General features: G+C 39.6%; 2 protein-coding genes across 2 annotated transcripts; both read left to right on the top strand.

The window, feature by feature from the left end:
- Nucleotides 1-12,619: 12,619 nt before the first annotated feature.
- tbx3b (T-box transcription factor 3b) lies at nucleotides 12,620-18,866 on the top strand. Its single transcript, XM_069524318.1, has 7 exons — nucleotides 12,620-13,317; nucleotides 13,409-13,676; nucleotides 13,996-14,142; nucleotides 14,305-14,381; nucleotides 16,208-16,317; nucleotides 16,434-16,888; nucleotides 17,713-18,866. The coding sequence occupies exons 1-7, from the start codon at nucleotides 12,986-12,988 to the stop codon at nucleotides 17,992-17,994; spliced, it is 1,671 nt and encodes a 556-aa protein (XP_069380419.1). The 5' UTR covers nucleotides 12,620-12,985; the 3' UTR covers nucleotides 17,995-18,866.
- A 1,828-nt stretch (nucleotides 18,867-20,694) lies between these two features.
- On the top strand, nucleotides 20,695-27,436 carry tm2d2 (TM2 domain containing 2). The gene is made up of 4 exons (XM_020094052.2): nucleotides 20,695-21,066; nucleotides 22,674-22,761; nucleotides 22,863-22,978; nucleotides 24,322-27,436. The coding sequence occupies exons 1-4, from the start codon at nucleotides 20,801-20,803 to the stop codon at nucleotides 24,533-24,535; spliced, it is 684 nt and encodes a 227-aa protein (XP_019949611.1). The 5' UTR covers nucleotides 20,695-20,800; the 3' UTR covers nucleotides 24,536-27,436.
- Nucleotides 27,437-27,654: the final 218 nt, after the last annotated feature.

Here is a 27,654-nt window from a genome sequence, read left to right as displayed (position 1 = left end):
ACAGTTCCCACGATGAGCAAACACTTACATTGGTTATGCATGGATGAAAGTGTACATACAGGGAGGTGAAGCTGTTTGGATCAGTAACACGATCTCTTGTAAACTGAGATCTGTGATTCATTCCCTTTTTTTTTTTTTTTTGATGGAGGTAAATTCATCTAGCATCATTTGCATTTTGACTAGTGCAGAGGTGTGAAGTTATGTTTTCTGGCTTTCTAGACAATCACCAAGGTCAGTCTTTTGATTTGATAAGAGAGTATCACTCATATGTTAATGCATCAATAATTGAATCATAATCATAAGTTCTTTATCTTTTAAAACATTTTATCTGCTATTGATTGAAATATATTGGCTTGTCATATGAAGATTGGTGCTTTTTGCATTTCCACTAAAAGCCCCAAGGTATAGTCAGCAGCTTAAAACAGGTCCAGCAAGCTGAAGTGCAATGCTGATCTTTAGATCAGATATGTGTATGAAAAGTCATTTAAACCACTGTTTCCTCTTTCAATTTTCTTTTCTCACGCCTGGCTGTAATACTCTTCTGTACATAAGAAAAGTAGCCACTTATTTACTTCACACTACTGTATAACAGCAGAAGTAGGGGTGCAAATAAAAATGCATACGGCGATATTTAATTTAATTCAGGCAAAGTAAGGCAAGGCAGTTTTATTTAAAAAGTGCATCTCATACACAGATTCAAGGGACAGAAAAAATAGGGACAGAAAAAATAACATACAGCGACATTAAAATCAATTTACAATCAGAGAGCACAGTTTAAAAGATTCTTCAGGTAAAATAAATTAAAAAGAGAATAAAAGAGGTAAATAAAAAGGAAGAAATATATACATTCATATGAAAAGTTTAAAGAGTTAAATAATTCCAAAAATCAAATAGATAGCAATGTGTAAAATAATAAAATAAAGATAGAATATATACAATGATGCTATGACTTTGGAAAACTCTATTTAAAGGCACTGGCACAAGTCTGGATTAAAAAGCTCCAATAGACATGTCTCAGACCATCAGGCAGTGGGTTGCAGTGCTTCAATTGTGCAGGATTTCAAATGAGCCACAAACCCTATAATCTTTATAAATGTTTTGCTATAGTGGTACATTACGTCAAATTGATTTTCTTTTTAAAGGCGAGAAGGTCTATTAATGACTGTCTTGATGTTTAGTTACCATGACATCACCTGCATGGTGTGATCTATTAGCATTGCTCACACAGCGGTGTCAGTGAGTTACATACAGTATACAGTTAACCCAGTGCGTCCGGCCTCCTGACAGACCCTCAGTGCGGAGCAGAGACTGATTAAACAATGAGCCGACGTTAATGCTTCTTCTGGCAGCACACATCACCTCTGTTAATGCACCATCGCCACAGCCAGCAGACAGTTACTGTCCTCTTTGTGTGCTTACGGAGCACCGACATTAAGAGCAGGCAAACACCTCTGGACATAAATATTCACACTATTCAAATCAACAGGCCTGGGAGAAGATTGTCAGAGCAGTCAGCAGGGTGAAATATGGTCCCCACACATTTCAGACGCACTTTAATGGACTTTTCATTCGCTCGGCTCTTTGTGCTGACCAGAGGGAAAACACATCTGCTTAATTGAAACGCTCATTTCCTCGCTTTTTTTGTCTCAAGCATCTGTTACCCTGATGTGCTCTGTGTCAATATTTCATGGCCAAGGTGAGCCCATCGCAAGGTTGTTTCATGAATGACACTCTGATTTATGATGGATACGTAGTGCTTTTTAGAATACGGTTATTTTCTACTGTTTGTGAGACAGTTTACAGGCAGGTTTGTGTGAGATGCAGAACAGCTCACTGTCTGCAGGGTTTTGAGTAATTTTGTAATTGCAGAGAGATTGACTTCCTCACACAGGAAAGGCTACTTCAGAAAATTAGCGCCAGTCTGCCAGCTTCTGTAAATTAGCCTGTAAAGTGCACTGGTGTTCAGTTTAAGGCAGGGAAGACAGGTGGGAGGTGAAGTGCTGAGAGGTGTTCATCGATTCAGCCCAGAATTAGTTTCATATAAAAAGATAGATGCCTGAATCAAAGTTTTTATGAGGATTCTTGTATCAATCACATTTAGCCATCATTTGTTATCTGTATACATGTAACAATGTGTTCGTATTACTTTGAGTTGTCTATAATTCAGGTTTCAACTATCACGCAATATTTAGAAAAGAAGCAGAGACCTGGAAGAAACCAATAGCAGTGTTTTAATGTGTCACATGACTCACTGCAATAATGTGGTAATACAATTCAGTTTACTACACCAGTGAGCTTTGTGAGTCATCACAGGATAAATATATAAATATATTTCACAAAATATATGTAAATTTTATTCAAATTCAAATAACTCAGCTTTTGTCTTTCCTTAGCATTGTGCTAATGTGATGCTTTAAGGTACAACCCCCCCCAAAAAAGTCACAACAATGTCTTTAAGCTATGTTTCCTTGGTCTTTGTTGTCCAAAATACATTACATGTACATGCAGTACATCCTATATGCACCATATTGATGATGTTTGACAGTAACCGGAACACAAACAAACATAAAATGGTTCAGTATGTAGGAATTAATTTGACGTCTTGAACATTATCTTCATGTGATAAGTCAAACTTATGTTTCAGTGTGACAGTTTGAGACTTTCAAAAATTAATAAAGAAATGATGTGTACAGTAATTAATTACAAATGATCAAAATTAAAGGCTTGACTGAGGAAAACAAATATGAAAAATCAAAATTTCAGAGGGTATGGAGGTATTTATTAAGGGATTATGTTGTTTACACTTGTTGCTGTGCATGTCTCTCTCTATCTCTGCTTGAACCATCAAAATACATGGAAACATTTTGTAATAATCAGGAAATCAAAATCCAAAACATGAGTTGTGCATGTCAGCATTTCTCGTTTGATAATTGATCTGAGGAAACAATGAGTAGCAATGTAGGCTAAACTCACCGCAGTGCTCAGGTAGTAAATCATGAGTTCACAGAGAGAATGAATCATTTCTTGAGGGTTATATGACATCTAACATTTACAATAAACATAGACTGATACATTTCAGAGCTACAAACTCTACAGCGAGTCTGGGGTATCTGGGGGGAGAGAGACACATAAATCATGGAGTACCTGAGAACTTTAATCATATCAAGAAAGAGTTTGTTTTACTAAGTTTCTTAATGCATTCCGTATCATTTCTCATAATCTATATCAATATGTCTTTCATTGTTTTAAAAAAAGGAGGAGTTGCTTAAATTTGTGATCGACTATCATGTCCAATTACAGCAAAGTGTCTCATAGGGGCCTGAAATCCAAATGTAAGCGATTGTTGTGCGTTGGACTTCTCTTCTTTATGCTGGTGGGCGTGGAGCAGTGATGGTGGGATATCTGAGTGAAGCATCACTTCCCAGAGAGCTCATCAGTGGAGAGGCTGTTATACACTTCCAGCTCTCTTTAACGTCCAGCCCTCAATCCATCTCTCCCCGTGTCAATAAGCTAATAGTTCTAATGTGTCAAAATTGATTTCTGCAGACCCTCTGCCTGCCCCCCCCCACTCACAGCTCGCTCTTATCCCCTTTCTTCAGTCACCTTCCAATACAACTGATTTATGGTGCTGTGGGTGCTAGAAATAACAATATTGACTCTGACTTTTTTTTGCATTAAACCTTCTTTTCTGATTTTACATCTAAACAAAACTCTGTGTACAGAGAACTGGACTTTATTCAAAGGTACTTTTTATGGGTTAGGTATATATTGCATATTGTCACGTGTGCTGGTGTCAGAACAGGACACTAATCTTTTAGCACTTTAACACACCTCAGCTGGTTTAGCCTGACACCAGTCTGTATGATGTGCAGTGATTTAACACTGTCTTCTACAAAATGTGCTTGTAAAAGACAAGAAATATATTTTGTAGTCTACTAGATTTAACATTTAATATTAACATTATATGGGTAAGCTGTTAATTTATGTATTTAAGTCACAAATAGTAACTGGGCTTTGTATCTATACAGCACCTTTCCAGTGTTATTGACCACTCTAAGTGCTTTACAGAACATTAATAAAGCACTTCTTAGGGTTCACTGTCCAATGCCCACCGACCCTCTGATTAGTGGACGATCTTGACCTTCAAAGCCACAGCCGATCAAATAATTACAAATATAATAATTGAAATAGAATGGCACTCAGAGAGCAAACATATTCATCAAGATCCATGAATTAGTCTCTCTGAAATCAACAAAGATTTGAAAATGCCATTACACCCCCTGATCCAGATATTTAAAACTAAGTGATTTTTTGAGGCCAGATGTCATTTATAGAGATCACAATGGTAACAGAAGCTCTATCCTATTTATTACCTATTAGGGGACAGTCATTGGTGTGAGGGACCTTTTGGTACTTTGAGTCTTTAAACCTTATGGAGCTTTTGAGTTCTTTGATTAGTTGTGTATCTTCAACAGTGTGGGCCCTGGATGTATAAGTAGTAATATGTGGTGCTGATCGGGCATCAGACCAAGAAATGCTGTATCATTTCTACTGTCTATGTTTATTTATTTTACATTTTGAAAATATTTTTGTGGGAAAAATCAATGTCAAACATTTTAATTAACTCTTTATCCCTATTTACTAAAGTCTTTTTATATTTGTTTGGCCTTGTGTGGACAGAAAGTTCATCAATACTGTTAAATGTACTGTAACTCACCTATACATGGAAAATATGGATCAACATAGTCATCATCAGAAGTTTGTTTTTGTTACTTAAGACTTGACGAGGCACCACAAAATGCCTCACCACTTATTGCCGTTACTACTCAGGCCTGATTAAGATGTGTCTTAACTGTGTCTGACTTTTCCAGAGGGGTTCTGAGGAGCTGGGAAATGTGAGGAATGCTTTACATCACTTTGTGAATCCTTTGCTACAAACACTTCACTCATGCCACCAGCTCAGGTTATCTGCCGCTGCACTGCTCTGCACACAGTGTAATTCTGACACTTCTGGTCACACTGGTGTGCATCATGTTCAACACCAGCATCTGAAATATACTGAGGTCTGTGGCTCTGGCCTCCACATTCCTGACCACTGGCTGCTTGTAGTGGAGGCAATCAAGGAAGATAACATATAATATATAATATATAATCTGCTGCAGCAAATATATGATCTGCCTCTGAGAGAGAATCAGCTTTGAAAAAAACTCCAGGAACACTGGAAGAATATCAGTTTCTCTGGTTGTACTGTGTGTTAAAATACAATGCATTCTTGTTCCATTCTTTAATGTATTAACATGTTTCTCCAAACACTTGAATTAAATGGCTGGTTTCTTCATTTGTTCTGGTGCTGCATATTCTAGAAACTCTAAAAAGAATTCAGTCAGAAAACATAATATCACACGATCACATAAGGCAGGTATTGAATTATGTGACTGGAGGTAGATCTAAAAATACAGCAAATAAATAATAATAATAAGTCAGACACTGAGTTCGAAACAGTCTTTTTAAATGAATTTTCGCAGAGTCAAAAATCAAATATAAGAACAATAGTTTTGGATAATACACACACACACACACACACACACGTGTGTGGATAATTGGATATTGGCAGTCAGAACATAAAATGAAAAAGGGGAATGTCCTCAACTTGACCTTTGAGATACAAAATTGTTGAAACTTGTGTGTTGTGAGATGCTGCTTCGTTAACGCAACAAATTGTGAAATATCATGGTTTAAGCTTAAAGGTACAGTGTGTAGAACTTTGTGATATCTAGTGTTGAAGTTGCATGTTGCAGCTGAACACCCCTCACCTCACCCTCTCCTTCCAAACATGAAAAAGAAACTGTGGTGGACACCTCTGTAGAGAGGACCCCCTCGATGTAAATATAAAGTATTTAAATATAAAGGGCCTTTTCTAGGGTAAAGAAAACTACAATTCATACAATTTAGATGAAATGAACTAGTGAAAACATCATGAGGATTATTCTACATTAAATTTCTGCCAGTAGATCCCTTTCACTTAAATCTTACACCCCTTTAATGTGAATAATATATGTTGTATCTCATATAGCATGGTGTTTAGAGTAAATGTGCCATATGGATTGTTTTCAGTGGAGGCTGACATCAATACAGCAGATCATTTTGACATAATACAAAAAGTGAGTATTTCCCTATTGCAATTCATATTTCCCTCTGTTCCTTACATGACTGAAACTAGGAATGCTACAAAATAAATGTAGATTTTAAATATTCTGAATAAAAGTTCAATGTTTCAGCAATATTTATATCATCTTTTCACTTTATATTGAACTTGACATGAGTGGAGTAATACTACAACACACTGCATTATGATGGGGACTTTCTTCACTTGACTTTCTCATGGCTCCTCTTCCAGTCTGCCCCACCTCAAGACATTAGGCCAGTGTGTGTGTGTGTGTGTGTGTGTGTGTGTGTGTGTGTGTGTGTGTGTGTGTGTGTGTGTGTTTGATATCAACCCCGGCCCCGTCTCCTTTAGCACCTCTGCTCTGCTGTTAAACTACATTCCTCCCACCTCCGAAGACCAAATATGTTCACTCACACTAACCTGTTACCACTAGGCCATTCATCAACGTTCAACTGTCCAAACACGAGAGGTGTTAGGGAGACGGCGCGGCCAGAGGAGGTTTGGAAGCTTTCCAGTGACCCCGGCTGCCGAGACGATTTCCAGTCAGAGGACAGTAGTCTGCTGGAAAAAATCGACAGGCAGACTTGATGTGAGATGTTATGGAGTTTAACATTCTTGTCAGAGATATGATCAGTATTGCTGCAGCTTAGTTCAGATGCAGTGACTCAAAGCAGTAGAGGTAAAAGCGCAGTAGGCTTCTGCACCTGCTGCCCCAAATACAAGAGCAATAAAACCTGGCTTAATCCACAGCTAAAAATAGTCTCAAAACCAATGCACATTATTGTTTAAGTATAAAGTTTGTTGAAAACCTACAATTTCAGGACATATCAGAGGCTTTAACAAAGAAAAGATTTGAAGATTTGTGTCTTCAACAAGGACTTGAGTCCATAGGTGTCAAATGTGGGGGAATTTGTCAGGAACTTGGACCTCTGTAGGTTTTCACTGATAGAGGTTTCACAGTGACACTGACAGTGTGAATGTGCCCTCTGACCCACGCGCTCCAGGGACAGCCTGTTAAACCAAACACGTTTTCCATCCGAGGCGAGGACAGCGTCACACATTTCATCCCCTGCCCTAACTGATTTTTGCACAGTGTCAGAAGTTGTAGTGAAGTTGCACTATACTGTAAGTAGGCATTTCACATCTGCAGCCCAGGTGAGATACCTGTGGTGAGGGAGCTCGTGATGGTGTCTGTGCTTTGGATGTGGTTGAACATTGAATGCCACTTATCACTTGTGTGTGTGTGCTGTGGGTGTGTGAGTGTAATTGTGCACTGGTGTATGTTTGGTGAAACCTTGTAAATCTAGATGTCACTGTTTTAAGGTGTTGATTTTACTTATTTTGGTGGTTTTGTGGCGACCTGTCCAACTTTAGTGCGATTCTTTTTTTATTGATTAATATTCTGTGCTCATGTGATAAACAGTGTAAACGTATAGGCTTCTAAAATAGAGACATATATTTCATGTGCACCCCTGGATATCAAAACTACATTTGATACCTGTTGCCCCTCTCTCTTCATTGACTATTTGTACTCTCAGTGGCTTCGGTTTCTTCTCAAGATCAAGTGATGTTCCAGTAATTCAGGGAAGTCAGACAAAAAAGAGACGGTTCCACTTTTGTCTGAGGAGCGAATCAGAAGCTCTCCTCAGTGAGGCTGTGGTAAACATGTGCTCACACCAGTTTCTGTAAAACATTCATGTTATGCATTCAAAATAGCTCACGAGTTCATGAATTCTGCAACTGACTTTTGTTTGTCCTATTAATTATTTGTGAAAAATGACTTTCTATTGATTCTAGATTACAGTCCACAATTCACTGTGTATCATTATTTAATGACTCCAGTTATTGTTAGTTCTCTGCTGAGCTGGACCCAAATGTAGGCAAGCAAGAGAAAATATTGAATTAAAAACAAAAAGGCTGGCAAGCAGAAAAATTCAGTTGATACAAAACTGAAGCTAAAAGCAGAACAAGAGACTGTGTCTCAATTTCAGGAGCTGGATTCTTCAGAGGCTGCAGTTGAAAACCAAATTGTGTCACAGCAGTGTGACTGGATTGTTCTATTTCATAGAACCTGATGGGTGAATCACTTCCTGCCCAACATATCCCAAGATTCATTGTGCTTAAGTGACAAAAAGAGGTAGTTGCAACAACAAGCCACGAAACGTCCAATACTATGAGTATCACACTTCAAGTCAACTGAACAGCTAACAGAACATAATACTGTACGTTAAAAAAAATCAAGGGGCATTAAACTGTCCCATTGTGTCAAACTTCAGCTTTGTTGCTGGACAACAGCATTTAGGGAAGGGAAGTTTGATGACTGCGATCACTGAAATCCTCTGTAGACCAGACCGTCTCATTTTGGTCCAGCCTTCGGAGTCTATGAAGGCAGTCTTCGTGGTCGACCGTGTCCCCCGAAGGATACAGTACCTGAATTGAGGATTAAGGACAATGAGAGGCAGGTCTGAAACATTGAGAAACATTGCAAGTGTAGGTGAGGAAAGACATGGAAAAAAAGAGGAAGTGAAATGACCAATGACACAACACAAGGGATCACAAGGAATTAACTAAAGGCAGAGATGCATAAGAAAGGGTAAATATTACAAATACATACAAAGTGTATAATGCAGAATAAACAGAAACAGAAAATATTTCATAAATGTCTGAAACCGACAGAAGGTCAGGAGGGCAGAATCATGTCAGTTATAGTTACTGGTCTCAGCTGGCAGTGAAAGGCAGAGCAGAGGAAAACAAGACTGCAAGGAACAAAGGAGGAGAAATTGTATAATTAGAGAAATGGAGAGATGCATTAAATAACAATGTAGGATAACACTAGGTGTATAGACAGAGCAGCACTAGGAAACAAGCCTGTTCAGTGAGAAACCTTTTAGTTACTATTTTAATTCTTTCATGACACAGTGAGGTGGTTTGTAATGTAATGTGGCTCTTGTCCCCTTTACACCTTTTATCACACAATAAGAAGAGTTGGTCCAAACCTCACTTCTGTTTCACACCTAAAGATACCCAGTGTTTGCAAAATACTTTGTGTAAGACTGTTATGGAGGAGCTGTTGCAGCCAGACACACAGCATGGGGATGGATCGATTGACATAATCTTCCAGACAGTTGCAAGAGGATATGATGTGCAACGAAACATTTGTGGTTTAGCAACTTCTCCGCTTCTATATCATAACTCACATGTGACCTCAGAGGACAAGACTTCCTCTTGTCTCCTTCTCTGCAGCTGTTTGCAGATATGAAACTCTACTTATAACTAAGACAAGCAGAAAAAAAGCTGTTGTGAGAACATTCAAAACAAAGATTTGCTGTTTTTTCCATCACTTGTTGCAGCATTCTGAGTGCGTGGAGATTATGATTTCTATTTTCCGCTCTCTGCACTCCTTCTTTTGGCCTTTGTTGGATCTCTTTATATAATTAACTTACAAATGTTTCATCTAAATACGTGAAATCCTTCAACAAAGTTTTATTTTATTTTTCTTAAACTGACAAAACCTGTTGGTGTGACTCACACTGCTGTTCAGTCTCATGGAGAGATCCTTAGCGTCTCCAAAAAAAAAAAAGGGGAGATTTAAGACGCATCACTTTTTCCCAGTAAACACCTACCAATCAGCAGGTGTCAGGAACAGGGATGAATCTGGGATAAAGCTTCCATGAGGCAGGTTCCTCTCTTTTCGAGCTGCTCCCGCCTCGTGGACCACCTCTCCATTGCCGAAAGCTTTTACAACAGAGTGTGTTACTGGGCAGTGACCCAGTGGAGATCTACGGGTTTATCCTCAGTGACAGGTTTCACACGCAGCTTGTGGGCCAAGCCCACAAATAACAGCCAGGCGTCTTGTTTGCCATGATTCTGGGGCCTGTTTCAGATTACTCACTTGCTCTTTGAAGCCATCTGACGGACAAGCAGGGTTTTCCCCTGCATCTCTGCCAGAAAAAGATTGGGTCATCCAAAGCTCTGCCACCCACCCCGCATATCGTGAATGACCTCTGTATAAGAAGTGTGCTTACTTAGGCATCCGATCAGAGAGGTTGTAACAAAAGGTCTAGTGTGAGGTATTTCCTGATTTCACAGTAAAGTCTCTGCTGAAACACAAGCCGCAGTGTGTTGTTCTTAGGAAAACTGATGTCACCCTGAACCATTGTTGCATCAAAGGCCACAACTCAGACACTGTAACAGGCTATAAATAAGTGAGTTTTAAGCACAGTGGGGAAAACTCTGATATTTTCTGAGGAAACTTTAACTCGATTTGATAAAGTTTTAGTTAGAAAATCAACATTTTGAGGCATTCTGTGATGTCTGTGATCTCATGTCAAGATGGTATCCATCCAAGTGAATAGCAAACAATGAATGAAAACAATGAATACTGATTTTACTGTGAGTTCTGGGGACAACATTAGATGAGTCAGGACTCCATAGCTCAACAATTTTGTTGATTGTGAGTCACAATTGGAAACGAGATTTTGTGAAAATGATAAGACTTAGTTACAAATTGACTAAGTTTTAACACAAAAATGAAAGAGCAGTGTTTGAAACATAAATCTAATCCAAAGTTTTATGATTGTGTTCTCAGTTTTAAAGTGAGTCAGTTCTGTAACTCAGATGTTAAATATCATGAAGCTCTAAACTTGGAGATGTTTTCCACCTGACTAAACGATATACATACATGTTTACTCCTTTTTACCAATGCAGAATTCACTCACAGAGGATACCTCTGATATTGACCATTGCAATTTCCTCTTTGAGACTGATGCCTCAGACTCGTGCAGGTTTTTTGTATGTGCATAATTTCGTACATGTTATACAGAGCATGTCCCCTGTGTTCAATAAAACAAAATGTATTTCCTGACCGATGGATGAACACCAGAGCCATGGCAGAGATACTTCTGTATTTAGTCAGTTTTTACATCATCTTGTCTTATGGAAAACTAGCTTGGACCATTATTGGTGACACAATAGGCACCAATAATTCATAGAGACAAATAAATGGGTAGGTAAGCATATGAGGAACCCGTTTTATCTAACATTTTGTCAAAAGACTTAATGATATTTATATATGCACTCTGTATATTTTTCCCAACTAGCATGCTACCAAAGTTAGCTAAATGGCAGTTTGAGAACAAATCTGGACCAGAAAAAAAGACTGAAGAAACAACACATTAATCAATGGGCTTTAATTTCAGACCCAGATAGCACAGTTATTCTGCAGAATACTTAGTTTAAATATTGTTTGTTGTTCAATCTTATTGCCCTGTGAGATGCAACTTCCACATCTGGACTGATTCTGGAAGACACACAAAATCCTCTACAGAAAGTGGAGGTTAAAAGCTGGAATCAGCCCAGATGACAGAGTGTTTAGGCCAAACTCAGGCCAATAAAGACCCAGATGTTTCAGTTTTTTTTTACTTGCTATCTGTGGGATTCTGTAGAAACAAGGCACACTTCCTGTCTGTTGCTCATAAACAGATAATATCTGTCATTTAGTAGCATTCCCCTGCACTTTCCTCCATGAGTCCTCTCACCTTCAACTCTGACGTTCCGTTTCCCTTATTATCTAATTCTTATACTTTCTTCCATCACAACATCTATTTGTTCTCTGAACATTGTACTGATGTAATGTGTTACGTTGTGCTAATGTTACAGGGCTGCCAGCCTCGTGTTATCTTTGATATAACCATTGATGCAAGTGAGATATTCAATTCAGTCTCGTAAAACTTCTTCTCATAAACAACCAAACTTACACTTTGGAATGTTATTAATAACTGATCAATAAAAGCCGCCTCTTTTTCTAATGTGTTCATTTAAATGTATCTCATATTTCTATACTTGTGTAAATTAAATTATGATAATATGCTGTATATACAAATGTGACACTAGTGGAAATGTGTTGTTTTGATCAAATACAGTATATGTGTGCATATAGGTTTAGTAGAATTTTCTGAACTAATATTTCATTTTTATTAAAACAACATAAAGATAATTCTTTTCCCCCCACTATAATTCAGTTTGACTTCATGCAGCTTCATGGTAACACACACATTGAGCGCCAGTGTGGCACATTACGCGTGGCATACATGTATCCTGAACCTGCCGCCCTCACTCACAGAAAGCTTTTGCTGGGGCGTTCCGGCGATATCATGGACCATTGAGAAATAAAAAACGAGTAACCGAACCCAGACTCTAATCCGACCGGGACAATCGCTGGCAGAGGCTGCACCTCTACAGAACTGGATCCAGGCAGACTGTGTCCCCATGCGGCTTTCCACGGGAGGAGAGACCACATCAGTGGAGCTCCTCCAACAGCAGGGCACTGGAACGACGTGGGAAACCCATCAGGATATGTAGAACGTTGGGTTGTCAGATTTCATTGATGTGAAGTGATTTAAGTGTGTAATTGGTTCAGGTTTTTTGAGGGTTGCCTTGGGGGTAATAAAGCTGGATTTTCACCCCCTCAAATAGTTGAAGAGAGCTTCATCAGCCTGTGAGGAAAGTTGAGGCAGCATTTCCCTGCACATAAAGTACAATACCAGAGAAACTCCACCCACTGCTGGGTGTCACACTCAGTCCAGACGTGTCAAGGAGCAAATCAACTCGGACACCAGCTGCGAGGCAGCGCACTGACTGTGGACGGGAGTTTTTCTGAGACAAAACATCCAGCTGAGAAAGTATTGAAGTTTTTAACTTTAATGCGTGTTTGTGATTTTAATATATGTTATGGGTTTGTTAGGATACGTTTCTCCAGTAAGTATTGCCGTGGCGTAAAATTATAGCCGTGCGTAAAAGTTAGTTTTTCCTTTGGAGACCATGCGCAGCTTCTCTGAGCCGTGCCTCCCAGGCGCGGTGTCACAAGCTTTTCCAACAAGAGCCGGAGATGCGCCCCTTCGAGGGACCGTCCTGAGCGGACCCCCGCTGATCTCAGCCATGGCTTTATCCCCCCGAGGGTCTGCAGAGCCCCGCTTGGATCCGATGATTCACACGTCTCCGCCTGGCCAGTCTGCGATTTTTTGTCGGCCCCCAGAAATTCTGGAGGGAGGGGAGATGCAAGACGATCAGCCCAAAGTTTATTTGGAGGCCGGCGACCTTTGGAGACAATTCCACAAACGCGGCACTGAAATGATCATTACAAAATCCGGGAGGTAGAGTAAATGTATAATACCTACGCATGGATGAAACGCTACCGTGTTTTAATGAGTGCATGCTTCACGCCGTCATCTCTCCACCCTGCAGGCGCATGTTCCCGCCGCTCAGGACCAGGTGCATCGGGATGGATAGAAAGGCCAAATACATTCTGCTGATGGACATCGTGGCAGCCGATGACTGCAGGTACAAGTTTCATAACTCCCGCTGGATGGTGGCAGGGAAGGCGGACCCGGAGATGCCCAAACGCATGTACATCCACCCGGACAGCCCGGCCACGGGGGAGCAGTGGATGTCCAAAATTGTCAACTTCCACAAACTGAAACTGACCAACAACATATCTGACAAACACGGATTTGTAAGTTTGGATTTCATTTATCATTTTTTTATAGTAACCAAGATGAAACACAGTGACGCGTTTCAATCAATTAATGCGAACTCTATGTTTCCCAGGTTCTGTGATGTATAATGTATGATGTATATGTATATTCTACACGGTAATTAATTCTGTCTTTATTATAGACATGTGATATATTATAAATATAAATTATACATATTATAAGCATAGAAATGTAACCATCAAACGAGACGAATGAGAGATTATTTTCCAAGATTGCTCTCTTCTTTCTAAAACCAGCTTTTATAATTATTATAATAATTATTTTTATTATCTGCAGACAATTCTCAACTCGATGCACAAATACCAGCCGAGGTTTCACATCGTGAAGGTCAATGACATCCTCAAACTGCCGTACAGCACCTTCAGGACCTATGTCTTCTCTGAGACTCAGTTCATCGCAGTGACAGCCTATCAGAACGACAAGGTGAGAGTTCGACTTGTTCACTTAGTGACGGATTCACTTTGTCTGGACTCTGTCGATACAAAGAGGGTAACTTAACCTAAAAAAAGCTCATGCGTTTCATCATTTTCATCATGCTCATCATTGGCAGCTATTTCAGTCAGTAAAGACTTTCTCTGTTGTCAGATCACGCAGCTGAAAATAGACAACAATCCTTTCGCCAAGGGATTCAGAGACATGGGCAACGGGAGAAGAGAAAAGAGGCAAGTTCATCATTTGAGTTATTTATTCATTAAATCACAAGTGTTATTATTATAAGTAGTATTATTTAAAGGTCCAGTGTGTAAGATTTAGGTGAACGGGAACTATTGCAGATTTAAATTGTATGAATTGTAGTTTTCTTTACCCCAGAAAGGGTCCTTTATATTTAAATACTTCATATTAACATTGAGGGGACCCTCTCTACAGAGGCTGCCATGTTTTTTACATTATTCAGACTGGACAAACTAAACACCTTTTGAGTTTTTATGACAACTGAAGTCTACCACAGGTTCTTTTTCATGTTTGGAAGGAGAGGGTGAGGTGAGGGGTGTTCAGCTGCAACGTGCAACTTCAACACTAGATTCTACACACTGTACCTTTAAGAAGTAGTAGTATTGTTGTTATTGTTGTTATTATAGTAGTTACTGACTTATATTTTGAGGCTGAATTTAAATATAACAGCTGGGTCATGGCCCAAACCTCCAATTGCAAAGACAGTGTTAGCTGTAACTGCAATATTCATGTCATTTAGAGTAGTAAGAAGTAAAGAGTAAAGTGGCTACAGTAAAGTCCAATTAGCTGCAGTGGTTGAGTTTAGTTTTAAGTTTTTTGTCTTTGGCAGTTATCTGTATTTGTGTCAGATTTAAGTTACAATAGTGAGCAATCAGTTTATTTCAAGCAATAACTCACAAATCTCTGTGTATTGTCCAGAGTGGATACATCAGACACAATTTGTGAACCTCTCATTTTATGACATTAACTAAAGCTAACTCAGGATTGAGTAAACCTGCAGTCTCATTGCTGAAACTAGATTGTGTAACATTTTGAGTTAGTTCTTCACAAGTAGCATCTTTGTCATGTTTTGAGTTTGGATGCTCATCCGTCGACAGTTTGGCAGACGGTCAAACTGTCACTGTTCTCAGTAGAATTGATCCTTTTGCATTATGCATTTGAGTCAGATTAGCTGATGGTCAGTGAGGTAAAAAGGAAGCTCAGAGTGACAGCTACAGACTTAAAGGAATCACTGGAAGTTAGAATGATCTTGAATATCAAAGTTTATCTATTTTACAAGATCATATCAGAGTGTCTGTCCCACAGCTGAATATCAGTGTTGATGATGCAACAGGCCCGTGACCCTAAACATCAGAGTCAATCTATACACAATTATTTTAAATCCGAAAAATCAACACTATGGAGTCAAGGCCCAGATCTTAACCCAACAGCGGAGCTGCATGGAGTGAACTCAGAGAGACGTTCACAGCATGTTTGAGCTGAGACTAATCTGTAACAATGGTCTTAAAGTCCCTCTGATCGACATAGAACAAGGTGACCGTCAGAAAATATTTTCTATGAAGTTTTCATACAACATGAAGGTCTGACTGTTGTGACAGGGTTAAAACACTGGTGGGGAGTAGAACAAATCATTGATTTATTGTAATAAAAAGTCTGGGCCTTATCACAAATAATAATAATGATAACTATAATAATGCCTTAAATATTTAGTATGAAATTATGAAATTGAGATTTTTTACAGATTGACCTGGTTTGGTCTGTAATATACAAGATACATGTATAGTTACAGCAAAAATAGAACAAAGCAGTTTTTTATATAAAAGAGGGAAAAGCATCAAAGCCTCACACTAAAGTTGTGACCACTGTGGTGTGAGAAAAACACCTTTGTAAATCCAAACAGTTTAACCATAGTCTTCATATATTAAACACAGTGTCTTAGCCAGTAAAACGCTGCTGTTTAGTATTGTCACATCAGTCTTACTCAGTTGTTGGTAAAATCAACAATCCTTTCTATTATTTTATTTTCTAATATCAGGAAACTACAACAATCATCAGAAACACCCAAAGAGATGCGGATGACCATCCTGAAACATGAACCTGGTCAGGATTCACCTCCACAATATCCAGACAATCCCAGATCTCCAGGTGCAGAAACACTGACTCCACTGTTAAACACTTATTTTGTTCATGCGTCACATTCAGTGATGCTACAAACAAGCACACAAAACTACATTTACCTTTATCTTGTTTATTTTTTCAAGATGCCAATGAGAGCGATGTTGAAGAAAATGATCATGTTGTGGACCTTCTTCAAGAGAAGAAAGAAACAACAGTGGGGCCAAAGGTTTCCATCACAGGCAGCACGGTACAGACTCCAGACAGAACACAGAGAGAAACAGACTCTAGAAGCAGCCACGTCCTCAGTACATCAACTGATGGAGCGAGCTCATCTCAACCACAAGACTCACAGAAGGAACAAATGTGCAAATTGCGCAGCAATGTTGCTCAGAGTTGTGTTTATCCGTTGGAATCAAACCCCCACCTGTGGGGTCCGAGCAGAGCGAACAGTCTATTCCGCTCTGCTCAGGTGAACACCTGGAACAGCTGCACCGCTGTGGACAGAGCGCCGTCGTGTGGACTGAACCCGGCAGCAACTGTCAGGACTCCAGCAGCTGCAGGGTTTCCCCTGAGCCTTCAACAGCACGCACTGGTGCAGGTAAACACAGAACCAATGAACTGCTGGTCAAACATAGGAAATACTTACAGGATCACATTTCACTACAAGATGGATAAATCTGAAGATCTCTGACTCACAGAGCTAACATGGTAGAAAAAAAGATTAAGATCCTGAGTACAAGTATCAATAGAAGAAGAAGATTTACTGTCATGTTAACACTTTTACATGCATACACCAAATTGTTCTCCGCATTTAACCCATCCAGTTGGCACCTGTCGAAACACGCACAATATTGCCCACTTTAAAGTATTCGAAGTGACTTACTCATCATTAAGAGCATGCCAGCATTTTTTATTTATATATCATGAGAATTATGATCAACAGTCTTATTGTTTTACATGTGTTTCTATATGGCAAAATAATGAGTCACAGAAAAAAGCTATTTTTATATAAACTAATAATACATTATAATTGTTTTTATATTTATTATATATTAGAATATATTTATTATGACCGAGGCATAAATGTTTGTGTAAACACAGCTTTGCTACTGTAGCTGCACATGAAAATCTTATAATGGAGGCCCATTCTAGGGTAAAGAACAATTCCTTCAATTTAGATGATCACACACTAGTGGAAACAGGATTATTTTATATTAAATTTCTGCTTATTTCACCTAAATCTTACACACAAGACCTTTAAAGTAATTTATGAAATTATGAAAATAAGTGTGATGGGACACATTTATAGTTCTTGTAGGATATTGGTATAAACTGCTCTTTCAGCCTGTCAGGGATAATGATTGGACTTGAGCTGTTTCTTTAATTAATTTTTTGTTGTATGTATTTCCTTCTTGTCAACAGGACCTGTTGGGTCTTTCACACTTTGGAGGCCTGGTGTTTTATCCCTATGCTGGCCTCTCGCTACGGTCCAAAGTGGATTTCAGAGCCTGCCCGAGTGTCCACAGCCGGGACTACTTCTACTCTCCTATGTTATCTTCATCTGTCCCTCGTGTGAGTGGCGGAGGATTGAAATATCTCGTCCCTGATCTGCTACTGCTGCCTGCAACAGAGCAGAAGAACTTGGTTGACGATGCTGACATTGACTGCAGTCAGGACGAGTCACAAACAGGGAGAAAATTCTGATCTAATCTTAAATGGAGTTACCATTCTAAAATGTCCCTGCATGAGGTGGACCCACTCCCACCTACACACTTAACAACAATATGTTGCAGGTCTTGTAAATACCATCTTAAATTGTGATTGAATTAAAATGCAGGTTGGTGGATGACATGGAAACTGAATGAATGTCTTTTCTTGAGTCAGAAAATGTCCCACCTTTGAATCCAGAAAGCAGAAGAAAGGTCCAGTCTGACTTAGGAGGAGCAGAAATGTAATATAATGATGTTTTCATTATTCATGAAACTGAGAATTGTTGTGTTCTTTTGTTAGCTTAGAATGAGCCCTTCATACACTCATAGCTCTTTCACTGAGTCCGCAATGATGCACCACAGACAAACCAAACACAATCACATACAGTCAAATGTCGCGGGTCAAGGTTTGACTCTGCATGAAGCCATGCTGCGGATTCGCTACAGGAAACTAATGTTCCATTTGCCCCCTCTCTTGCACAGATGGGAGGTGAGCAGGGGGCCAAGCTTTGCCACTGCTGCATTTACATGTTTGATCTTGCCCTCAGAAGGGGAGGGGTGAGGGGAGGTGGTTGGTTGCATTATGCATCTTCACCACCAGATGTCACTACATCCTACACACTGAAACTTTAACACATTTCTGAACAAAGTTTGGCCTTTAAATTTACCTAATTGAACTGAGATGCAATACACAAAGTCCAAAGATTTACACACGCACAAAATTTAAGTCAACACGTCAAAATTCACATTCACTTTCTTGCCATTTAGAGAATGCATGGATGCATGCATGCATCAGTGTATTGGTGTAATGGTCAATAAGATGATTTTTCCCTCAAAGACTGAAACAATAAATAGTTATGTTTCAAAGAGTTTCTTTCATCCATCCATTAGTTATACCGCTTAACCTGCATGTTGCACTGGAGGAGTACCTGGAGGAAGCTCATGGAGAAGAACCCAGAACCTCGGTGCTGCCCTCAAGTTAAAAATGAATATAGAATAAAGAATGATCAATGATGTGAATAAAATATATCAGGTTCTTATATGAAATGGGTCAGCAGTCAAACATCCAGCTTCTATGCATCACCATGACAAAGATGTGAACAGAAATCCCTAGAAATAACCGACACGCTTCTATCATCACATCACTTATCGTAGGAAACAATTGATAAAATACATGACCAGGGCCTATAAAGGCTAGAAAGCGTGACCTTTTTTCTGGGATGATTTTTTTAAATAAATCACTTACTGTGTTGTATTCATGACGACTTTGAGACAGTCTGGTACGTGGTCAAACATCCACATATACTGTTCATTTCCAATTTACATTGATATCGGTTCCCTTGAATTTACACTATAGGCACTTGAAAGTAATGTTAGTGGGTGATTGTTTTTGCTCATCATGCAGGTTGGAATATGGTTGAGTTAGTGTGTACACTTTAAAAAACACATTAAACGTTTCAGTGTGTCTCAATATCCAGAGGGCAAGTTAGCTGCTGCGTTATGCTAGTAAATATTGTTATCCCTCAATTTCAATGAATTTCAAATGTATTTATTAGCATGAGAAGACAGTGCATCTATTACCAAAGCCAACAAATAGTAACAGTAATGTTAACAATATCCACATTATGAATTGTGATGATAATAATGGTTCATGTGCAGTCCATTCACTGTACATATTATTTATTTCATTCATACTTTCTTTCACTTAAGTATTGTTATCCTTACACTCAAGTATTGCATATTACATTTTATTACTTACTGATTCCTATTTTTGACTCTTGCTGCTGTTTGATTGCAAATGTCCCCATTGTTGGACTAATAAAGGATTATCTTATCTTAAATAGTTATTGACAACAGTTATAACAGCAATTATAACTGCGTGTGTGTATAATCACAAACTGGGCAACACATCATCTCTCTCTCTCTCTCTCCCTCTCAGCTGAAATACATGTCTTCAAGACTATTTGGGGAAGGTATGGGGAAAGTATATTAAAAAAATATATTTTGGGATATGGTGTCTTACAAATCAGCATCTTCTTATTGTCTGCTATATCTGAAATAAGTATAACTTCAACGGAGAGGTGGTAAGAGATGGATATGGAAGGGAGAAAGGCGACCATGAAACCAAATGTGCACCAGCAGTATTAAGATGACATGTGAGGATGACATTTAGAGGACTTTGTGCACCTTGGCCTGGTTTACATGTACACATGAGGACCATTTACTGAAACACATTGACTTTCTTATATTTCTCATTGCTTAATTATCTCCCAGCAGTGTTTGAACCAACCTCAATCGTGGTTTTGTTTTAAACACATACATCTTCATATCCCTTTAAGAGTGTCACAAAAGCTGGCTTTCACACATACATTCATTTATTTATTTGCAGTAGTTGTTTGCAGTTGTTCCAGTAATTCTGAGCTGTGAGGTGTAGACAAAGAGAATGCAATGCGACATTAGAGTGACCCTATCAGTGTATTCTCATTGTCCTGGCCTGCAAAACTCTTAAAATCTAAAATAAAATAAAAATATACATATATATTTTCTTTTTTATTTAAATGTAAATCGTTTGATGCTGGAACATAGCTACAACACAGTACATAATCATATTTAAGGCGTTAGGCATTTAAGTACTAATAATTGTAATTCACAGTTAACACCAGTGGGCGGCGGTAGTGCGCTGGAGTGTTATTTGCCAACTGCCAATACAAGCGAGAGAAGAAGACGACGGCCCAAACAAACGCCGTGTCGCTGTTTCTGTGAATGTTGACGAGGATGAATGTGTTGTTCTGAGAGCGACGATGATCTCGGTGAGTTATATTCTGCTGTGCGGACAAGTCCTCCTGCTGCTGTCCGTCATTCTGTTACAATGTCTGGGGGGGATCCACTCCCACAACTCCTCCACCACCGAGAGCCCTGCTTCCTCTCCGGGCCAGGGAGCCACCGGGTTCCCGTTCAGCGAGCAGCCGCCCGACGAGGCGAAGGACGAGATCCCGGTGGACCCTGAGAATGACACCGACACGTTCGAGTACAGACCCCCGTCTCCTGTTGTCCTCTGCAGCTATCTGTGAGTAATCTGTCCCTCATATACAGTCTATGGTCCAGTGTCCCTTATATACAGTCTGTGTTCCAGTGTCCCTTATATACAGTCTGTGGTCCATTGTCCCTTATATACAGTCTATGGTCCAGTGTCCCTTATATACAGTCTATGGTCCAGTGTCCCTCATATACAGTCTATGGTCCAGTGTCCCTTATTTACAGTCTGTGGTCCAGTGTCCCTTATATACAGTCTATGGTCCAGTGTCCCTTATATACAGTCTGTGTTCCAGTGTCCCTTATATACAGTCTGTGTTCCAGTGTCCCTTATATACAGTCTATGGTCCAGTGTCCCTTATATACAGTCTGTGTTCCAGTGTCCCTTATATACAGTCTGTGGTCCAGTGTCCCTTATATACAGTCTGTGTTCCAGTGTCCCTTATATACAGTCTGTGGTCCAGTGTCCCTTATATACAGTCTGTGTTCCAGTGTCCCTTATATACAGTCTGTGTTCCAGTGTCCCTTATATACAGTCTGTGGTCCAGTGTCCCTTATATACAGTCTGTGGTCCAGTGTCCCTCATAAACAGTCTGTGGTCCAATGTCCCTTATATACAGTCTGTGGTCCAGTGTCCCTCATATACAGTCTGTGGTCCAGTGTCCCTTATATACAGTCTGTGGTCCAGTGTCCCTCATATACAGTCTGTGGTCCAGTGTCCCTTATATACAGTCTGTGGTCCAGTGTTAATTATATACAGTCTGTGGTCCAGTGTCCCTTATATACAGTCTGTGTTCCAGTGTCCCTTATATACAGTCTGTGGTCCAGTGTCAATTATATACAGTCTGTGGTCCAGTGTCCCTTATATACAGTCTGTGGTCCAGTGTCCCTTATATACAGTCTGTGGTCCAGTGTCCCTTATTTACAGTCTGTGGTCCAGTGTCCCTTATATACAGTCTGTGGTCCAGTGTCCCTCATATACAGTCTGTGGTCCAGTGTCCCTTATATACAGTCTGTGGTCCAGTGTCCCTCATATACAGTCTGTGGTCCAGTGTCCCTTATATACAGTCTGTGGTCCAGTGTTAATTATATACAGTCTGTGGTCCAGTGTCCCTTATATACAGTCTGTGTTCCAGTGTCCCTTATATACAGTCTGTGGTCCAGTGTCAATTATATACAGTCTGTGGTCCAGTGTCCCTTATATACAGTCTGTGGTCCAGTGTCCCTTATATACAGTCTGTGGTCCAGTGTCCCTTATTTACAGTCTGTGGTCCAGTGTCCCTTATATACAGTCTGTGGTCCAGTGTCCCTTATATACAGTCTGTGGTCCAGTGTCCCTTACATACAGTCTGTGGTCCAGTGTCCCTTATATACAGTCTGTGGTCCAGCACCGTGTCCTGCTGATGTGCCTCTGTTAGCTTGCTAGCTAACTAAATAAGTATTAGTATGGTAATACATTGAACTTACTAACCCAGTAATAAAGTTGTGGGCGTTAGCGTTGTTCTACATGGGATTGTTAATTGTTAGGTTTTGTCTATGGAGCTTGGCGTGTGTAAATGTTACAGATCATCCGTACGTCCAGTTACAGAGACAAACCACATCCCTCACTCTCTTATGTCTTTCTTTCATTGTACGATGAAGACCTGATGAGTTCGTCCACTGTCAGGACCCTGTGGATCATGCAGGGAACTACAGCGCTCGGGACGAGCTGGGCCACGGTTGTGTCGGGGTAAGTGTTGTTTGTGAAGCTGGTGTGATCGTGATGTTGATGACACAGCACATCCCTTATTTTCTTATATTTTCTTATCTTTGTTTGTTTGTTATCATCAGTGGGGGGGCCAGACTCAGAAAGAAGTGAACGTCACTCGTGTGATATGCACTGCACTCGATGATATAGAGTGTGCTGGATCCAGAGAGTTCCTCAGAGGAGAAGTGCCCTGCATCAAGTAAGTGCAGTTTCTACCTATTTTTACTCTTCTCAGTGACCTTGCATTGATTTGTTTGTAGCCATTGCAAAAATATCAACACCAACATATAATATCTGATGCTTTTCTTAAATTGGTCAAATCTTTCTTAGAGATGTGCAAATGCATTCATTCAGCCCCTCCCGACTCTGCTCTCTCTCTTGCTCACACACACACACGATCAAATTCAGTTTTTTGTATAACTCATATTCTCAAATCACAATTTGCCTCATAGGGCTTAACAATTTTCCTGTTGGATATTTTTTTTATTGATGTGTATACAAGAGTAACAGAGGCCCTTACATTTATCGGTATACATTGGTGTGGTCATTAAACATGTTTGTATACACCCTTAGATTTAGATTTGTATATTTTTATATTTTAAGAACAAACAACGATTGCAAAAAAAAAGAAGCCAAATAGACTTTAACAAGTTTTAAAAGGTACAACCCCCTCGCCCCTTAACCCTCGATTACGATGAGGAAAACTTCTTAAATTCATAAACTTGTAGTTGTATGTGGTAATGAGAGATTAAATACAGTAAACACAGAAACGACTGAGACAAGAAAATATTTTACAGAGTAACAAGCATTCAGATGTAAATCAAACGTTTATCTAGTATTGACTGAGTAATGCTTCTATCCATTTTTTATGGATGGGAGCTAAACCAGATGTTTCAATATCTGCAAATTAATTTAAAAAGAAATATACAATATTTGAAACTGATTCAGTTTAATGACATAAATGCTGTAGTATCATGAAGACCACTAGAGGGCAATGTTTACAAACATGTCGAACCACCACCTCACCCTATTTGCGCAGCACCCCCCGCTCACTCAGCGTCCCTCATTCGACAGCACGTGAAGTTAATCTTTATTGAAACTGCACAGAGATCAGAGATATGCAGCAGCTGGACATGATCAAAGCAACATCTGAACAAAGACACTGCGGAAAATCCAGCTGTGGGTTTCACACTGCCTCTGAAGTCTGTAATGTCCTGTTTCTTATCTGTACCGGACCCACATCCTTATACTGGACCCAACAGATATTGTATTGATTGTGTGTTCTGTATTTGCGTCTTTGAACTCGTTTGTATTTCATTCTTATCATAATTGCATTTCCATTATTTCTACCTGAATATTGGAATATTTATTTTGTCATACATGTATATGGATCTTTACACTGAACAGCTGTAGGTTTAGAAATCATGTTTAAATGAAATGTAACACTTAACGGTCCTGTTTTACTCTAATGTCACAATTGATGATATCTCTATCTGGCTCACCCTGACCCCCTGCATCTGTTTGGCCGCTGGTTTTCCACAGATACACTGGACACTACTTCATCACCACCCTGCTGTACTCCTTCTTCCTGGGTTGTTTCGGGGTCGACCGTTTCTGCCTGGGTCACACCGGCACCGCTGTCGGGAAGCTGCTCACCCTGGGAGGCCTGGGAATCTGGTGGTTTGTGGACTTGATTTTGCTCATCACCGGCAGCCTGATGCCCAGTGATTACAGCAACTGGTGCACATACTACTGACACCAAAAGAATAGTGTGACCGAGGAATCTGACCCCCTCTCGGTTCGATCAGTTTAATATCAAGTCCAAAGACCGGCTGAGGACTCCTGGGAAAAATGATTTCATTCTAATTAAATTTACTTGAAATTTACGACCTTAAAAAGAAAAGAGCTCGGAATGACTCCAGTATTCACGGCTCTCACCAGGCTGACAGTGTCATCAGTCCATTCTTTTAGTACTAAATCGTAAACTAAGGTCACTTTGACGCCGGTTTGGTTCATTTAACCTGAACCACAGAAAAAAGTGATTTATCGTTGCCTTTTAGTTCTGATCTGTTTGGTTTCCTCACACTGATTTATTACAAACAAACCTACATATCAACAGGAAGTCACGTGGACTGACAGATAGCTTATAGCTTGATTGGACAGTTTTGGCAACTGTCCTCCTGTATCATCAGTGCTGCGTCGACCCACGTGGAAAATCAAATTCCCCCCAAAAAATATGTCTGCACAACTTATGTGCTGTGATTCATTCTGGCATTCATGATGAGGAGCAGGACACAAGCAGAGTTCAAATTTTACATAAATGTATACACTGCTAATAAGAATGCTTTCTGGACAGTTCACAGTCTGTAGAACTGCTTTGTTTAGTTTTTTTAATCAATGCTGAAATCACATATTTGCATTTCTAAAATCATAAAACCACAAACTAACCACACACAGTGTTCAGTCTGCACCACAAAGCACCTGATCTGTGTGGTTAGCTGTGGCTAACTCTAAGTAGTGTGAAAGACAGTATGGACTCGGCTGGACTCTGGGTGTAGTGTGGTACAGAGGCAAGACGACCAGCCACGGGACTTGGGAGGAGGGCCACCACACAGTTTCAGCGGAGGCTCAGGGAATTGAAGTAAAAAGAATTTCATTTTGTGTCATCTGGTTAAAGAGAGAGAGCTGAGAGATATACGTTTTTTGGTGGATTTCACTTTCACAGAGACAGAAACTCAGATGCCCCAGGACAGAGAAAATAAGTTATTCAGATGAGGTGAGGTGGTTTGTCAGAGGAGGCCCACATTGTCTGACTGAAAACCTCTGCATTGTGTGATCTTAGCAGGAATACCTACAATTGCCAACTATCACCAAGTTATTCTGTATAAGCAGCATATATATATATATATATATATATATATATATATATATATATATAACCCAGTCATTTATTGATTTAATAATTTAATGAAACAAAACTAAACAGTAAGCATCACTCCATATTAACGTGTTGCTCATTTTGTAACATGGTTCAGCAGGATCTTCTGTCACTTTTCTCTACATGATGATGCTGGATGATGACTGTCCAATCGACACCTGTCTATGTCACTTCATGTTTACTTCTATCGGTTTATTTGTATTTAACTAGATTGTTTTGCCTCAATTCAGTGTTTTGACGTGACCTACAATCTCACAGAGCGTTCTAACGGCAGAAAGTTAGGCACTTCCTGCTCTTTGGTCCCAGTTTAGGAATGAACTTCCACATCCTGGAGAGTTTGAGGTTCGATGGAAGGTATACGTCCTGATATACGTCTTATTCGACAAAGATCATATAACCCAGCTGGCAGTTTCTGATCATATTTATGACTTTGCATGTCAACCAAGAATCCTCCTCTCCAGTTGAACTTGGAGCAGTGATTTTAGAACCACAGCCTGAGGGCAACATCTACACTGACAAGTAGCCCAGCTTTGCTTTTACTGTCTTCTGCTGCTGGAGTCCATCACATTTCTGCTCTCCTGCCTTCAGACTGTACTTAGACTGATTAACTTTTCAGCCTCCAGCAAGTGAGAACGCAGAACTACAGATGGTTGGTGATAACATAAGTGAGGTGGTGATTTAGTAGTTTTGAGATGTGGAATGCAATATCTTCCTCCATCTAAAAAAAGAAAAATTAAAACTTTACTTCTGAGCTGTGTGGGAGCACTTCCCTCCTTAGCATTCAGGAGTCGAGCTTGGCCCTGTCCAAATGTCTGAAACTAAAACAAATTCAGATTTTCATTGGCTTTATCCAGCTAAGCTCAGGTCTCACATTAAATATTAAAATCCTCACCTTTTATCCTGCTTTGTTAAATTTCTCGTTTTACCCTAAATGGAAGGTTTATGTGCTCTTTTCACAGATTGAGCAGGTTTCATTACCCAAGGAACCATAAAAACCCTTTGAGGTGTTGTCATAAAAAGTTGAAGAAGACATGAGCGTCATCGAGTCGACCGCTGTCATCCTGCAGCAGCAATATGCTTTTAGCAGGCAATATATTTTCAGGCGACTAAACATCTTTTGTAGAGGGCGAGCATTAAATCACAGCTTTCCATTTTGCAATTTTCCACTTAGTTCACAAAATGGTAATGCATATGCAGTCTTACCCAGCTGTCAAATATTAGAGAGTCTTTCCATGTCTGAGGTCTTGTCTTCAATCTGAATGTAATGTCTTCTTTGTTAAATCCAAACCCAGCTCCGCATAGTCGCCCTTCATTTGTATAAAACATGGTGTGTAGTGAAACTTTAATTTGTGGACTCTGGGCTTTGTAAAATACTGTAAATAATATCGACCCGCCCAGCAGAAGCTTGGTTTTATATTCTTTAACTTTAATCCACTGCACTATTTATTTATTTGCCTTATGTTTTATGTGTTGAGGCGTACATGTTCCTGGGAGCATTAGCGGAATACACTCATTTTCTTTTCTTTTAAATTTGTGTCATTTTTTTCAACTTCTAAAATAAAATGAAGCTTAAAAAAAACTTTTTTCCTTTGTCTTTAACTTTTTTATTAAAACACTCACATGCTCCAGGAAGAGAATCTCCACTGTAACAATGGTGAGAGGGAAGTGTTGTATTAAAACTGTTCACGCTCATTATGACTCAATAAAAAGTATCAGGTACAGCGTGTCCTCTTCATTCTCTGACTGGATTTAATGGGCCGTGGTCAGTGAAGTGTAGAATGCCAATAAAAGACTGAAGAACAATGACTGGCCATATATTACATTTATTTACACAAGTATAATTAGGGCTATAACATAACCATTATCATAATCTGTTTTGTGGCAAAAAGAGTGAGTGGAATATTTTATGGAAGAATAAATATGCATGAACTTCATAA

The sequence above is a fragment of the Paralichthys olivaceus genome, chromosome 4, assembly GCF_024713975.1.
Source record: "Paralichthys olivaceus isolate ysfri-2021 chromosome 4, ASM2471397v2, whole genome shotgun sequence".
Taxonomy (NCBI): domain Eukaryota; kingdom Metazoa; phylum Chordata; class Actinopteri; order Pleuronectiformes; family Paralichthyidae; genus Paralichthys; species Paralichthys olivaceus.
The sequence above is the reverse complement of the archived record's forward strand: the minus strand, read 5'-3'. Positions and strand labels throughout refer to the sequence as shown.